The 16602-nt window shown below is 43.3% G+C and overlaps 1 protein-coding gene across 1 annotated transcript; it reads left to right on the forward strand.

Moving 5' to 3' along the window:
- The first annotated feature begins 1179 nt into the window (after positions 1-1179).
- Positions 1180-4938, forward strand: AGTR2 (angiotensin II receptor type 2). Its single transcript, XM_065643448.1, has 2 exons — positions 1180-1318; positions 3003-4938. The coding sequence occupies exon 2, from the start codon at positions 3076-3078 to the stop codon at positions 4192-4194; it is 1119 nt and encodes a 372-aa protein (XP_065499520.1). The 5' UTR covers positions 1180-1318; positions 3003-3075; the 3' UTR covers positions 4195-4938.
- The last annotated feature ends 11664 nt before the right edge of the window (positions 4939-16602 follow it).

The following is a 16602-nucleotide window of genomic DNA, read 5'->3' on the forward strand; positions in this document are numbered from 1 at the left end:
CTGGTAAAAGGCTATTTTCTCTGTTGCATCTTTCTTCTGGGTCACCTTGGTGTCAGCAGAGCTGATTATAGAGCCTGTGATGTCTCTGGTGTGTTGCACAGTCCCAGAGCAAGGGCAGGCACTGGGGTTCCCCCAAACCATCACGGTTTGATACCCCTCACTGCAAGACTGTGCCAGTGTTTAAAGAATGTGATGAGTTTGGGTCCAGCTGCGGCTGGTGATGGACAGCCAGCCGGCAGCACCTGGCTGGGGCAAAGGGACGCATCACTGGTAATGACTTCTGTGGTTGCTTTCCAGGTGGCACATGCAGCCTTACCTGAGGAGCACAGCACACGTGTCCCAGTAGATAGGAAGATGCTGCAGAGGAAATCACACTCAGAATATCAGGGCAAAATGTTCAAGGCTTATGGCAGCTTACTTTGCACCAGTGCTTGTCCTCCAGCAGCCCTCTTGTCGCTCCTTCCAGGGAGAGGAGGCTGGGGCCAGGTGGAGCTTGTGATGCAGGGAAGGAGCAGATGTAAAAACTCAGTTTTGTGTGAGTGGGAAGTCGGAGGGAGCTGTGCCGATCTGCTCTTTGTGACCTCAGAGCCAAGCCTGCTTTCTGCCACGTGGATTTGTCCTGCTGCCCTCCTCAGCTCCAGCAGCATGCGTGTCTTTGCGAGGACTTGAGCAGTGGCTTTCCCGTCCTACTAACTGTGAGACAGGATCAGATCCCTTACATAGGCAATACTGGTGTGAATTCTGTGAAGTTCCTCTGTTTTCTGCTTCTGTGTGTTCACATTAAGCTCAGCTCTGCCAGGACTAACAGCCTATTCCACTCTTAAATATGTCAGAAAGTGCTGGGGCTCCATCAAGTGCATGGGAATCCCCCTGTCCTCAGAGATGCATGAATCCTTGCACAGAGGCTCGCACATGTTGCACGTACACCTGGGAGGCAGAATGCGGTTGCATGGGGGTGTATTCTCCTGGCTCAAGAGCTGCAGTAGAAAACAGCAGATATATTTGTGTAAATTTCTTTTTTCTTTCTTTCTTGCTTGCTTTTTTTATTTGGCTGTCTTGTTCCTCTCTCCTGATTTACTGCATACACTCACGTGGCCTTCGAAAAGGGGGGGTTCTCAAACTGTTTTGCTTCCAAAAGGAAAAGAAACTGGCAGGCGTTCATATTTCAGTTCTCGAGTTATGTAGGTTAAAGTCTCCCAGTGGGAAAACTGAAGATATGAGAGAGCAGATTGCTGGTGGCTATACTTGCCAGAAGGAAAGCAGAAAAAAGGAGCATGAAATTCTAGAGCTACATCCAGGCAAATGTGAAGTTTGAGAGGTATGTTTTCTATCTGCTGTTAAAACATAATTTCCATTTATTTAATTCGATTCGTGATAGAATGCTTCATTGTGTCTTAAGTAATAGCAGGAATTACTAGTTTAGAAGCAAATTCTAAGCCATCAGTTGTCCATGTGCAGAGACGGGACCATGCTTGTCAGTGAAACCTTGTTGTCAGTAATGTAGCTAAAATTAATTATATTGTGGTCCTTCTACTAGGAATAAGTCAGATATGTAATGCTTTGTGACTGCTTTTGAGATTTCTGCTTCTGTAGGTTAAAGTGAAGAGTTCAGGAGATAAGAGTTAAGGGCGAAATGGGACTCCAGACCCTCTCCTGAATGTTTGCCCTCCCCAAACAAAAAGCTTTCCTCTGTTTTAAGACCTGTTTGATTATAGAATGTGGGCTTGTGATACAGTATTTGGGACTTTAAATATCGTCACTCTGCAGAAATGTGCATTAATATTCTCCTATTGAATTTTCATTGTGGAAATACTACAATGAAAATTATTTTTTTGTCTATATTCAAAGTAGCATATTGCATATATTGCATTGGGCAAATGACAGGCTACAGTACACTAAACTGTTAACATAGAAAAATACATTTTAAATGATCAGTTGCCTTCTATTAAATGTGAAACCATTACCCAATTCTGTTGTTGTAGTCAAAATTTCTGTTGTTTTTAGAGCCCCTTGAGAATTCTTAAATGGCTGACTGCTTCCATCTAGATTTAATTTAAAAGGAATTGTCTTTCTATTATGTAAAATAAAATATTTGGGTATGATATCTTCTCTATTGACTCTAAAGCCCTAAAGTTCAAAAAGTGCCCTGCTAGAGTGCAGACATGAGCTGTTGAACTGAAACAAAGACAGACCTGGCAATTAACTCTATTTTAGCTGTTTTGTAGCTACATTTTCCTGTATTGAAACTGATCTTTCTAAATGAATGGCAAGTACTGCTGTTAAATCCAATGCCTGCAAGGACTGAGTACTTGACTATCTGTTGCTTGTATCAACAGTGAAAATATTTCTTTTACTCTTGTGATTAAAAGCCTCCATGAAGGCAGGAGATGCAGATTTGCTTTGAGAAGGACTCTGACAGTAAATGACATTTTTAAAAGACCCTTCATTGTCTCTGTATCCAGCCCTGTGAATTTAAATAAAGTCAAAGCTTGCTTTCCTAATAGCCTTATTAAAAAGCTGCTTTCATGAACCGTGAAACCCCATGAGACCCTCAGGTGTGAAGTACCTGATCCCCACTGACAGTGCTGCCTTTCTACGTTATTTTAACCATGTGGAGTGCTGAAAATAGTATGAGAAAGACAAGAAAAGGATCACAAGGACATTTGGTGCTGCCTTCGGTCACAGAAGTTCTCAAAGTATCTGCAGCTCCTGAATCGATAATCTTTCTGTTCTGCTGGCCGCAGAAAGCACCATCTGTAATCACAGATAAAGCCTAGCTGCTCGCTTCCCTGTCAGGCTAATTAAAAAGTGCCGTGACCTCCCTAGGGCTAATTATGTCCTGTCAGTGGGACAGAAGAAAGGAATCCAGCAGGGTTGCTCGGTATTTCAGCACTCAGCTTACAGACCTAATTTTAAACTGTTTTTATTTTATTGTAACTGTGTGATTCCAGAGGTAAGATGGCTGCAAAGTGCATGTCTAACACATGGTTTCTGATCTGCAGGTGAGCGATGTGATAGAAAAGTGCTGCTAGCACATGTATTTCCTGCAGAACCTCCCTTTCCGGCAGTGCCAACATGCAGAACAACTGTTCCCTGGTCACCACCACCAGAGAAACTCACCGAATCCTTTATACAGCCCTGACAAACTCATCAGCTGCATTGCGCTCAGCCCCTCCCTGCCCACTTACTTCTTCAAATTATGAGTTTTCACTAATTCCAGCACTCTTCTCTGTGGTTTTTGTTCTGGGGTTGGTTGGCAACAGCGTGGTGGTTGTGGTGCTTTGTCGTCACAGGGGCCCCAAAACAGTGGCTAATATCTACATTTTCAACCTGGCCGTGGCGGATTTGCTGTGCCTCGCCACCCTTCCCTTCTGGGCTACCTACTACTCGCAGGGGTACAACTGGCTCTTTGGGTCTATCATGTGCAAAATCTCCAGTTCTGTCCTGTGCTTGAACATGTTTGCAAGTATATTTTTCATTACATGTATGAGCATGGACCGGTACCATGCTATTGTCCATCCTATTCGCTCTCAGAGGAGAACTCCACGACAAGCTTATTTTATAGCATTGGTCGTGTGGGGCCTTGCCTCTTTGTCCTCCCTTCCAACATTTTATTTCCGTGACACTGACTACATTGAAAGCTTGCGTGTCAATGCTTGCATTATGGCCTTTCCTCATGACAATTATGCAAAATGGTCTGTGGCAACAGCCTTCCTGAAAAATGCACTCGGCTTCTTCATCCCCTTGACAGTGATCACCACGTGCTACATCTGGATCAGGAGGCACTTGCTCAAAGCACAGAAGTTTGGGAAAAACAAGCAGAAGAGGGACAAAGTCCTAAAGCTGGTGGCTGCTGTTGTTGTGGCCTTCTTAATTTCCTGGCTCCCATTCCACATTTTAACATTTTTGGATGCCTTGGCTCATATGAACATCATTAACAACTGTGACATGACAGAGATCATCGACACAGCGCTGCCATTTGGCATCTGCATGGCATTTACCAACAGCTGCATCAATCCGTTGCTGTACTGCTTTATTGGGAACCAGTTCCAGGAGAAGCTCCATCACTTGTTTAAGCGACGAGTTTATCAGTTCAACAGCCACCGAGAGAGCTCTTCTTTGAGGAAAGGGAGCTGTTTCAAAGATGCTGAGATCCCCCTGGGCAGGGAAGTGGGGCCTGAGTCCTCCCTGTAGGCACTGGGACATGATGTGGGGCGATGTCAGTGCAGCTGGCTGTCCCTGCAGTGGTGACACTCCTGTCTCCTGTTCCCTTTATTTTGTGCCCATTCATTCAGCAGCTGTTTGAAGAAAAATCAGTTTTTCTCATACATGGGGATTTATTCTTCCTTCTTCTCCACAATGAGCACTCAAGTGCAGATGCTTCTGCACGTAGCTGTAAGAAAATATTTTGACCTGTATTTTTATATATATATGTGTGTATATATATATAATTTAAAAAAAATATGGCTAGCAGTGTCGTATGTAAAGTGCATCAAATATACCTCCTGCTTGCTTAGCCTGGGCTCCTGAGAACAGGTAGAGACATGGTTCTGCAAACTGCTGGAGGCAGGAGAGTATCCTTGAGGGAAAGTACAACCACATGCATATTTTTATACTTACAGCAGGTAACAGGTTCTTAGCTCTGATGATCCTTTGCTGTCATTCAGTGTGGTCACTTTTGACAGTATTGCCCCAGGAACTGAACATACTACGTCCTATTGCTATATGGCCATGCTGAGTGCCACGCACTGTCCAGTGGCCTTTGAGGGAAGGACTTGCTGGTTGTCTGGACTTTTTGTTGATTACTACTGTAATTTTGGGGTACTGGGTACAGAAAGCTTATGTGAGACTGTCTTGACACCCAGAAGCAAAATCATGGTGTGACTCCTAAGACTGCCTTACATCTCAGTATGAGCATTTACTTATTTGTAAATAAAAGAAAGAGGGGGAAAAATAGTATTTGGAAAATGCTGATTCTATTCTGAGGTCACTTTTAAAAAAATATTTCAAAATATTTGAAATATTCGTTTGCTGAAGAGATACTGGTCCTTTTGGATACTTCAGAAAGGATCATGTTTGATAGGCTCAATCTAACAGAAGGATCTGTTAACATCTCGCTCAATTGCCAGCAGGTTGTTCCCAGGCTGGGTGATCCTGGGTGATTGTTATCTTCAGGGGATTCTATCTGACAGGTTACTCTTGAGGCTTTCATTAGCAATTTTGAGTCTATGGGTCAAAAATCACACCTGCTAGTTGGGTAACCAGGATCTGGCCTCCCTGGAAGTCCCAACACTGCCTGATGCCTGGAAGCCACGGGAACCTGGTGCAGGAGCCGTCCTTCACTGGTCGGGTGGGGGTGAGTTTCTTCGCTGGTGCCTGTGAAAATGGGATTATGCAAGAAATGTGCCAGTATCGGAGTGATGAGAGATGAAAAGTGTGTGCAGAACTTGGCAAAATGTGGGCTTGACCACAAATAACCTCTTCTCCCTGTCCTGGTCTGGTGTTCTGTACTGGAGTATGTAGCTGGTGAGATGCTTGTCCCAGAAAGTGGAAGAGCCTCTAATGCGCTCCCTCCCATGGAATGTTTTTGTTGAAAATGTTCCGAGGAGCTAATAGTGTCTAGGGCGTTGGATATTTCTGGAAGGACAAACTGCTAATTGCTTAGCAATGAGCACAACAACACAGCCGTGCTACAGCAAAACAAATCATACTAAGATTATCAGGTGTTCAAAGTGGCAGGAGTAATAAGAGGTTATGGAGGCTTTTTACCTTTGCTCCAGTACAAGTCAGTAATGAACACAGCTGTGCCATTAATTGGCATCTTTGTAGTCTCAAAACAAAAGCTGAACTGACCCCGGTCATACCTGTGCTTCAGCTGTGCCCATCCTGAGCATGATAAGCACAGACCTCACATTTTCTACATGGCAGTTTGAGCCTGCTCAAGAACAGTTTTTAGCAGTTTTAACAAGTATCATGCCTTCTGCCTGGTGTGCAGATTTATGCAGATAAGGAAATACGACAGCAAGCTGAAATCCAGCTCCAGTTGCATTTATGTCTGTGAGAGGCTAAAGAAAATGAGGACAAAGCTTTCCCGAGGAGAGAGCAGCGATGCATCATCTCTCACTGCTGCAGCTGGATGGCAGGGACTACTGACCGCTCACTGGGGCTGAGGCACTGGCACTTCAGGTTACTCACCTAGAAACAGGGAAACAAAAAAAAAAAGAGTATTGAGTGGGAGGCAAAACTGAGAGGGGAGGAAAATTCCTTCTTTCAAAATGCAGTTTCAAAAGAAGTCTACCCTGAAGGTCATACTCCGCAAGAGTGACAAACCAAGTGACCCCGTGAGCTCAGCAGTGTGATATTTCTGTTTGCCAGATCTGCCTTGTATCTCTAATAGGTGATGGATTTGAGTAGCGTGGTTAAACAAACATCCAAAAAAATCTGTCTAGAGAGGAATCTGAGATGGAAGTTGGGGAGGTGCTCTATCAAGGCTTTTGCTTTATTTTTAGAGCAAATTGAATAATATTGAGCTCTACGAACGTCTTCCATCATGCTCAAGCTTCTCATGGGACTTTGCAGGGATTTTTAGTGGAAAATGTGTTTGTTTTGGTTTGGGTTTTTTCACAGTTTCAGTGTGTGGTGTTTAATTTTCCAGGATTTTCCACAAAAGAATGCAGACAAAAATTTAAGTAGGTTTTTTTCCTTGCAAATTTAGAAGCTACTTTTTTCCTTTCAAGAGAACATTTTGCTGGTATTTGCAAATGATTCCAGTAATTGTGCAGTGCTACGACCTCTCTCTCTCAGACCCTAGTTCCCCTTCCCACCCTGCTCTTTTGCAACCCCTGTGTTCCCTTAGGCACTCCTAGAAAATGCAGACAGCCTGTTTGAGGCAGGAGCCCTGCAGCCCTTTGGCAGAGTGCACAAAGTCTGGGGGCCCCGCTGCCCTGAGATCATCTCCTCGAGTGATTCATGCCGTTTCCGCAGGGACACTGGGAGTGCGTGTGGTTGCTCAGTGTCTTGCTCACTCTGTAAGTACAGTGAGATGAATTTACGAGCAACGGCTGGGTTTTGGCTGGGGCTGCGCCCGCTCTGCCCTGCCATGGTGCAGTCAGTGTCAGCGCAGAGAAAAAATCGCTGTGGAAGGGGTGTGCACTGACCTACCAAGTGGAAATGCTGGTAGGTTTGGAGTAAAATCTGAGAGTGGTAGAATCACACAATCATTTTGGTTGGAAGAGATCATCGAGTCTAACTGTTAGAACCTAACACTGGCACTAAACCATTTCCCTAAGGAAGCAGCAGGATTTCCTTGGAGAGAGGAATGTCTTGGAGCACTTCTGGGCCTGTCGGTGGGTCTTGCCTCAAAGAGGGATGGAAGGGATGGTTTCCTGCAAGGATCAGTTGGTCTCTGTCATATTTCCACAGCAAATCCTTCTTGTGGCTTCTTTTTCTAGCTGTGTTTGACTATTTTCGCTTGAAATGAACTGCAGAAAGAGTCCCAGTCAAAACTGAGCATCCTGTGTGTGTTTCTGAGCTGACTTCAATACATGAAGCAGAGAAACTCACTGGCATTTATTAGCATGAGCAAGTGCTGGGTGGTGAGCTAAATGCTTTGTTTATATAAGATATACACTAAGAAATATTTGGTACAGCATGTTCTCCCTGAGAAGTCAACACAGCCTGAGCCTGTGCTGGCACTCACAGCACACTTGTCCCATTCCTCAGTTCAGATTTTGGGCAGGAATATAATCTTGCCACCCTGCAGCCGACTGCCACAACTTGGCTGCTCTTGACAACATGTCCCCTGGTCCTGGCTGAAGGATGAGGATGTGCCGTGGAACAAGTGAACTGCTCACATTTCCCCATGAAGATGAGGACTTTTGAACACTGTATTTGAGTGGTTTTGGCAAGAATGCAGGAAACCTGACGACTGGGGATTGAGGTGGACTGGCAGCCTTTCCTGTGTGCTGGCAGACATGCTGCTCTCCTCTCAAATCTCCTTCCCTTGGAGGAAAATGAATGCTGTTGTTGGGAAAGGCTGCTCCGTTCAGCAAGGTCCTGGGATGTGCCTTCCTCACGTCTGCCTGCTGTGGGTTCCAGCTGGGTGCAAGAGGGGCTTCTTGCTCTGGCCAATGGGCTCTGCCAGGAAGGGTTTGTGAGTCTCCTATGCTGTTGTTTTAACAGATACCCGTGTACAGAAGGAGCCCAGGGCTGCTGTCTACAACATCACGTATCCCCTGGCCTGGGTACAGCAGTCAGTCGATCACCTTGCTGTTTGGCAGAACATCCAGTGAGGTACCTGGCTGAGAGCCAGCACTGCCCCCTGTTTGGTAGGATCCATTAGAATCAAAAGAGGAAAGTAAACAAACAAACAAGTAAACCCCACAACCCCTGAGTAAAAACTGACATTTGTTTATGCAAAACAGCAGGTTTTTGTGTGTGTGTGTGTGTGTGTTTAAAAGAAAGTGATGCCTAACCCTGTGGGATACCCAGCTGACAGCAACAAGCCTGTGTGCATTCACCTCGCCTAATGAGGTGTTTTCAGACCTTCTCCCACACTGGCATTTCCACATCTGTAATCACCACTTTGCAGTATTGCAGTGCCCTCAGCTTCACTGCCACTGGGAAGCAGGGCTTTGGGGTGTTGGACCCATGTTCCAACGAGGGTACACCTGCTGCCGTGGTCAGTAAGAATGGAAACCAGAGGGGCTTACGCTTCTTCTGCATGGTAAGCCCAGAGGCACGTCCCCACAGCACTGTTGTCCTTGATAACCCATAGGACATCCTTTCCTCCTTCCCTCCTTCCCTCCCGCTCCATGCCTAAGCTGTAATCCTGCCCACTTCAAATATCAGCCCTTACATCTGTCAAAGACCATAGATGATGGTGTAACTCCTTCAGCTTCCAAAACCAGCTCTTTTGGCTTTGTTGTCTGCACACTGGCAGTGATATGGGGCAAGAAGCCAGCAGGCAACTGAACAGTTAAAATGGGTTAAAATGTTTCTGGACCTTGGTCTTGGAGTGGAAAACCCTGGGATAGGGAGCAAGCCAGCCTCTCTCATTGCCTCTTTCAAATGTTTACTTTCTACTTTCTCTTCAGCTGAGACAGCTCTGGATAGAAGTCTGTCAATCCCCAAAACGTTTCACAGAGACAAAGCAGACTAATATGGAAGTGGATGAGGGTCATCACATTAATTTACCTGCTGTGAGATACATCTGAACTTACCCCCTCTCCCCCACTGACAACCAGTAGCTCTTCGGTTTAAACAAACGTGTGCAAAGCTCAGCTCCATGCCTGTAAGACAAGTAGTTATGGGAAGCCAGGATCCCATGTGAGTTTTGGCTTTAAGAATTGTAAATTGAAATATTTAATTGTTTTTACAGCAAATGAGAAAATCAACAATACCCAGCCTAATGAACTGCAACAATGTGAATGTGACTTATCCAACACAGCTGCCAAGTCAACATGACAGACAGCTAAAAATGATAGAGAGGACAAGACTGTGTCTAGAAATCAGACTCACCTTGTGATAAATGTAAGGATCCTTTCTAGCAGGAAGAAAACTGGTATAATCATTAAATTCATTTAGACAGAGATTTGTTTGGTATACAAGATACAATTACTGTTGAATGGTGTGTGGGAGAGATTGCAGGGACTTAATGAAGTGAAACCGAAAGATGTCATATACATATAATATATCCATAAGGAAGAAGAAGCAGCACATTATTATTGTTGTTTAAACTTTGGTTTAGCAGTGTCTTCTGCATTCCCTAGAGGTGCCTCTGAGGTTGTGCTGTGAAGCTATCTGCCCACATATAATGCAGTTCATTCATCCTGGAGGAAGTACATCTATGTAAATGTGTTTGCTGTGCTGGTAGCATGGGGCTGAACTCTGAAATAACTTGCCTGTGCCCTAAGCTTGCCCCTTCGTACTTTGCTACAAGATGGCATGTGGGCAGCTGGCGTGTGAGCCCTGAGGCTGGGCAATGAGGAGCCACCAGCCACAGCCACCCCTGCCCTGAGCACACCAGGGTGTCCCGCTAGCCGGGGTGCAGTGCCATGCACAACACACAGCCTCCTTCAAAAAGCACAGCAAAACATCTGCATTAAGCGTTAGGACAACATCCAAACACGCAGCTCTTTCGCAATGACAGGAAAGTGAAAATTATGAATACACCATGTGCTAGACATGCAGCTGTGTCGTGGCACAGTAGAAAAAATGTAGCAACTACCACTGTCTCTGGAGACAGCAAAGCACTTCAGCTGTACTCTTAAAATCTGTTGCTTCCCAAAAATCTTTGATGAGGTTTACGTGGTGTGCAACTGTCTAGGTTCTTCACTTGCAGAGGAACATGGTAGGTTTTCTTTGCAGATGCTGAGCAGCATCACTCCATATTGTTTGACTTGATCTGGATAGTTCTTTAAGAAGATTTATATATAATGAAATAGATCTCATGCCCCTCATGCTGCTAGCATCTTACCCTGCAAGCACCTTCACTGACTGCAGTGAGGCTCTTTCCAAAGTAAGGACAGTGCAGCTTGGCTCTCTGTACAAATCTCTACTGTTGTGAACTCCAGGGTTTTAGAGCGTCATGAATCCCTTTTTGTCAGGAAGTGCTGAATGTTCTTGTTTTAGATGAGTATGTCCTCCTTTTAGATGAGTATGGTGTGCAGAATTTGTTCTTCAAAGTGCTTGTGCTTCTTCTGAAGAGGATTCCTCCATGTGCAATTCAGTACGCAGTAAATATTATATGTTTGTCAAAGGTCTACTTAAGAATCTACTTTCAGAGACCCAGATAGACTTTGTAATATAATCAACATGTTTAATAGTACAAAGACTTGTTTTACTTTCATATCTGTGGTAATAGACTGCTGCAGTTCAGAACACGTGGGCTTTTATTGGGGAAATGATACAACCCAAGGGAGTTATTTTCAAAGACAAGTATAGGAAAAAAGACTTTAGAGTATGATACTTAATGTGCTATATTAACTGAGGAGAGCCCAGGGATATCACTGGCTCTCAGCCTGCGATCTGACAGTCTTTCATCTGATTTTATTTTGATCTACACCCCCTGCAGTTCCTGCAGGAGATCTTTCTTTTATCCCCTGGAACACCCAAAAAAGAAATTACCCAGAAGAGTCAGGAATGTTTATTCCTTCAGCTCTGAGTCCAACATGGATCTGAACTACAAGACAGCTAGCTGCTTTTCTAGGTACTAGCTACTCAGCTGAGGTTTTATACTTTTCAGGTAACTCTCTCTAGGATGAACTGGAAACACAAACAGGTAATGAAAACAGATAGGAAAGTTCTTAATGTTGGGCTGCCCTGTAGTTAATTCAGCTGCCAGAGTACCCAGAGCAGACTTCATGCTGAAGGCAGGAGCAGATTTTATCCATACCCAAGCTGGGTGGGAAATCATGTTGCTGTCAATTGCTAAGATAGCACTTGAGTTAAGCAAGACTCTTTTAAGGCATACCATCAAAAAAAAAAAAATCCACTGTTTGAAAAAATGTCAGAGGTTCATGTGGAACAAACAGGGTGGATTCAGCATGAGGGTCTGTTGAAAGCCTCTGAATAATTACTGAGGTATGTTCATGGGTTTTCCTCGGGTGGGAGCACAGGAGACAGCACCGAGGGCTGGTTCTGGTGTATTGGGACACTAGTAACACATGGCCCAGTGAATCACATGAGGTGAACTTGGAGACTCATGAAGAATTGAGAGGGTGTTCCTGGAGCTCCCCCCTACTGTGGCTCCTGTCATAAATCATTACTGTATTCATGTTGATACCTGTGCCTGTCCTACAAATTTGTCATGACATTACTGCAGGTACACACGTTAGACCTGCTGAAAATACAGGGTGTTTCAAAAAGATGGACCCAATTTGAAATCCCTGTCACCGGTTCAAGGAGAAAAATACTCCAAAGAAGCAGTGGAGCTAAGTCAGAGATACAGCAGAGTGAAAGGGGAGCTGTGTTCTCCTTAAGGTGGTGACCGAAAGATGTCACTAACCACTCTCCTCTTCACGGGGGTGTCCATATGACTCCCCAGAGAAGCAGCCTGTTGTAGATCACCCTCATGCTAGCTCCTAGTTTAGTGGCTCTGTAAGCTCCAGTCTTCATTCTCTGCCTGGCATGAAGCATTTACCTGCTCTGTAAACAAATTCATCCCATTTCTACTGACGGAGGAAGTCACTGTTCAGCCACACCATGACAAAACAGGCTTTATTTCCTCATATGATCTCACATAACAGCACATACTGCTCTAAAGGCTGAATGTACTTGCAGGTGTTTGTTTAGCACAAAACTTATCCTGCAGAGGGACAGTGATTTTGCAATAAAGTAATTGTGCTTTCTGTGGTTGGGAAATACCAAAAGACGAATTAAGAACCCCTTTCCTGAAGCCATTTTACCAGAGTCCTCTCTTGCTGTAGGCAATGCCTCATTAATACCTCGTTTCCTCGTTAGCCTCTTCAAGAAAGCTAAATGCTCCAATTAAACTATTATGTGCTGGTCTCTGCATTAGAAACCTTAGTGCCATTAGATTTTTTTTTACCATCCATGATAGTCTCTCAAATGTTCCACGATTCATCACAGTTTTCTGCTTTTGCAGCCCTCTTGGCAGCGAGAGGCCACACTACTGGAGTGTATGAGCTTTGTTCAAAGGCGGAGGTGAGGCTCTGAATGCTTTTTTGGATCTTGACTGGGAAAAACCTGAGCAGAGCAGAGTGACTGTCCTATCTTCACATACTCTTCGCCTCTGTCGGCTCTTGCATCTATGAGTTGGACGAAGGGACATTGTGGGGCTTTTTTCAGAAACAAAATACTGTGTGTGCCTCCTTGGAGGTTGCTGTGTGATTAAAACATTGTTCAAGGCTCAGGATGCAAGGCAAGTTACAGATATCCAGTTCTGTATTCTGAGCTACACAATGCATTTCAGTTAGGAAACAATGAGCTGTTTTGTAATATTAATCTTAAAACCGTACTGAACAGAGTTCTGTAGATTTACCTAACATTTTTTTTTTTACTTTTTGTTAAGTCCCTAGGTGATATAATGACGTTTCAGACCCTCTCTGAAAGAAGAAAGAGGCCACCTAGTGCCGAATTGTAGGCTGCTGCAGAAAACTGTCTGGAAGGTATGAGAACATAACTTCAGTGTAATAACGATACTATTTGTGGGGTTGTTGTTGGTTTTTTGTTTGTTTGTTTGTTATGGGGGGTTTGGTATTTTGGTTTTTGTTTTTTTTTTTTTAAGAGAGAGAGTTAGATATTGAAAATCAGATTGCAATTGCCCGTACTTTAAAAATTTCAGCCTATTTTGCAGGTGGAACTACTGCTTATCGAGTGGGATTTGACAGTCTCTAAGTTACTGAAAGTTGAGTGTAGCACTTAGAAGAAGTTTGGTAACTATACTGACCTACTTGTGAAAAGCCCCGTATCCCACAGAATACTATCAAAGCTGAGTGAAAGGTGAAAGGTAAACGAACAAGTATTCATGAAAGGTAACTGGTGGTGTCAGACCAGCTATTGGTGCACTACAGAAAATCCCTGTGGGCTGCTCTCACCTGTGAGCAGAGATGCCATCAGCACTGCAGGAGCTCTGGTTTCCTTGCTATTCAGTGATGTAAAAGGTGACACAGTAGTTTATTTCATGTCCTACGAGTCTGAATTGCCTGCTGGCATTGCTCCTCTTTCTGCATTGACTTCTAAGGGAGCTTAGAGCTATTGGTATGTTTGGAGGAGGGTCTAAACTTACGGGTTTTTTAACCTAATGTCTCTTTGTTGTCCTCTGGAGATACTTAGTTTTTCATGCATTTTCTGCACGAGGAAACTGAGCTCCTAGCTGGTTGTGCTTAATCTTATTTGGATGACTAAAGTAGATGATGCAAATAGCTCCCCAAGGCATGTATCAAGCATCTTTGTTAAACATTGGTATTGTATGCTTTAGGTATTCAGCCAGGCTTCCAGCAACACCCTTGCTTTCAAAGGAAATCTACTGTAGAGAGAGTGCAGGGTAATCAGGATTCCTATAACCACTGTATGGAAATGCCTGTATCCATCTGGAATTAGTCTGTTTATACAACATGAAACAATTTCCCTGGGAGAAGAAAAAACACTTTTCCATGTTCTAATCTTAGTCATAGCGTTGTCCAGAAATATGGCTGAAACAATGAACATTCTTAAATTTTAGATTTGTCATATTTTGTTGCTTAGTTTCTTTTGTTAGTCACTGGCAGCTGGAACATTCTCAAAGTTTAGACCCTAAGTATCTCCTTTGAAGCACCAGAAATGAAGATGCCCAAAATAAACATCTCTGTGCACTTGTGCCCGTTTTATCGTATTCAAGCAGTATCATGAAAATACTTTCTCCCTACAATTATTTACTATGCACGTCAGGACTTTGTTTTAGTAGTGTCTGGAAACATTGGGAATGCTAGCATGAGACTTCGTAAGTCATCACGTATTGTCCGTATTATGGTACCCAGTGGCGTGGAATTCCAGTAAGGTCAGTTTTATTTTTTATGCAACTGTAATAAGAGCAGAGTTCTGGTGTACAAGACTTCTCAAAAAAACTACATAAAAGTAAAGGGTAAAACAGACAACAAGGTGAGATTTCATCTAATATTACACATTGATGAAATCAGCCTTGTTCTGTGTTTGAGGCATTTTGCTGCAGGCCTAAATTATTGTTTTCCAGATGAGATGGGAATAGCACATGTAATATTTTTTTTAAAGTTGCATAACTTCAGAAAAAAATTAGAGTACTTGATGTGACGAACTCCACAAATATGAATATTATTTTATACCTAAATGAAATATTTAATATGTTTGGAAAATGTTTGTAGCAGTTTCATGTGGCAATTCCAGCCCTTTAACATATTTTGATAGAAGCTCTAACTCAGTCTGGTACCTATTTGGGTATTAAACTAATTTCAGAGCAAAGCAGTTTGTTTTCTGTTTGATGGTAGATAAGTCAGTCTTAACTTCATAGGAACTGAAGGCCTCAGTTCCTGGCTTCAATACCTCAGAGTTCTTTGGCTCATACCATGTCTATCCCAGGTGTGCTGTTAGATATGTCCTCTGTTCGTGAATAGGACAGTTCACATAGGCTAGTGTGAGCTTAGTGACTGTTTTTTTCTTTTTTTCTTTGCATGTCTAATATCTGAAATTCCAAGATTTTAAGATAGGAGGGACGTTTATAATTGTCTACTCTTATCTCCTGCACAGGAGCTTGGTGAATTGAATCTTATTCAGCCAGCACTTGTGGCTGAAATTAATCAGTGATATTCTACCTCTTTGGATATATGAATCCTAAAAATAAAGTTCTATGAATGTGTAAGCCTAAGAGAACATTAGCAGGCTGCTGTTTTATAATTGTTCTTTGTAGACTCTTAGAAGTAGTCCACTGGGAGGCAGCGATCAGGAACTAGAGACTGCAAACCACTGAGCTGTGTTTTCCAACAGACTGGAAAATCGTGACGTATGTGATTGAATGTGATTTTAACATGCTGAAAACAAATGTGCATGTGCCAAGGTGTACACATGCAAGGTCACATGCTTTTAAGTCAAAAGTTACCACAGGCACTAGTGCTGATCCTCTTAGGTCTACAGAGTAGTGCCTCCACCCATGAGTCATTGATATTGGTATTATTTACAAATCAGTTAGATTGATCATGGAGAACAAAAACTCTCACTGCACAGAGGTCATCAAAAGGTCTCAGAAAGTGTTTTGGGTAAATATGGTTTCCTTTGCTGGTGATGGAAATTTTGATGGTTCGTTAGCACTGTTTGAAGGCAGCAGCAGACTGTATCTTCATGTCCCCTTCCAAAACACAATCCAGGAATAATGCACTATTATTTAAGTCTACAAATGGTGTATTTGCCAGTGTGTTCATTGCAATGAGCAGTCCCTCCTCTGGGGAACTTCTGGGCTGCAACTAAAAAGTGGAGTCCTCTCTTCAACATGTAGTCACAAGCGGGAAATTTGTTGCTTCTTTCTGTTGTACCTTTAACAACAGCTGTTCCCTCTTCTGTCTGAAGCAAACGATGACTTGAGTAAATAAATACCATCTGGTAGATTTATCAGCAGCTCTCTTTCCTTTCTGAGTGCTAACTTCTGCCTGCAGAGTCCTCCAGTGTTTTCTGTCTTGTGCAATTGAGGAAATGTTTATAAACCCTTAAGGTACAAGAACTGAAGGAATGCTTCAGAGCTTTTCTGATAAGCTTCAAAATTCCATGCTAATGTTAATGTCTTAACTTTCCAAACCTGAAGAAATAATACAAATAAATATTGCACACAGAATGAACACATACAGACAAAAATGCCATGTTTCAGCCAAGCGGGAACATTCTCCTGTAAGGTTCTTTTTAACAAGATACTACCAGATTTTTTGCCATTTCCAACAAAAGCTAAAGCTAATATTGAGAAATCTGATGCTGCCCATTAGTCTCATTCACTGGAATAACTCCTGAAGAAAGAAGCACGCACCCAAAGCTTCGCTTTGCTTTTTCCCCTTTTGCTTTTGTTCAAGCCTACAGAAGCCATCTTTTAAAAGTGGTCAGGTCAGCGTTTCAGAGCTGAGCCTGACTGTCCTTGCCCTGAGCCTG

The sequence above is a fragment of the Caloenas nicobarica genome, chromosome 12 (genome assembly GCF_036013445.1).
Source record: "Caloenas nicobarica isolate bCalNic1 chromosome 12, bCalNic1.hap1, whole genome shotgun sequence".
NCBI lineage: Eukaryota > Metazoa > Chordata > Aves > Columbiformes > Columbidae > Caloenas > Caloenas nicobarica.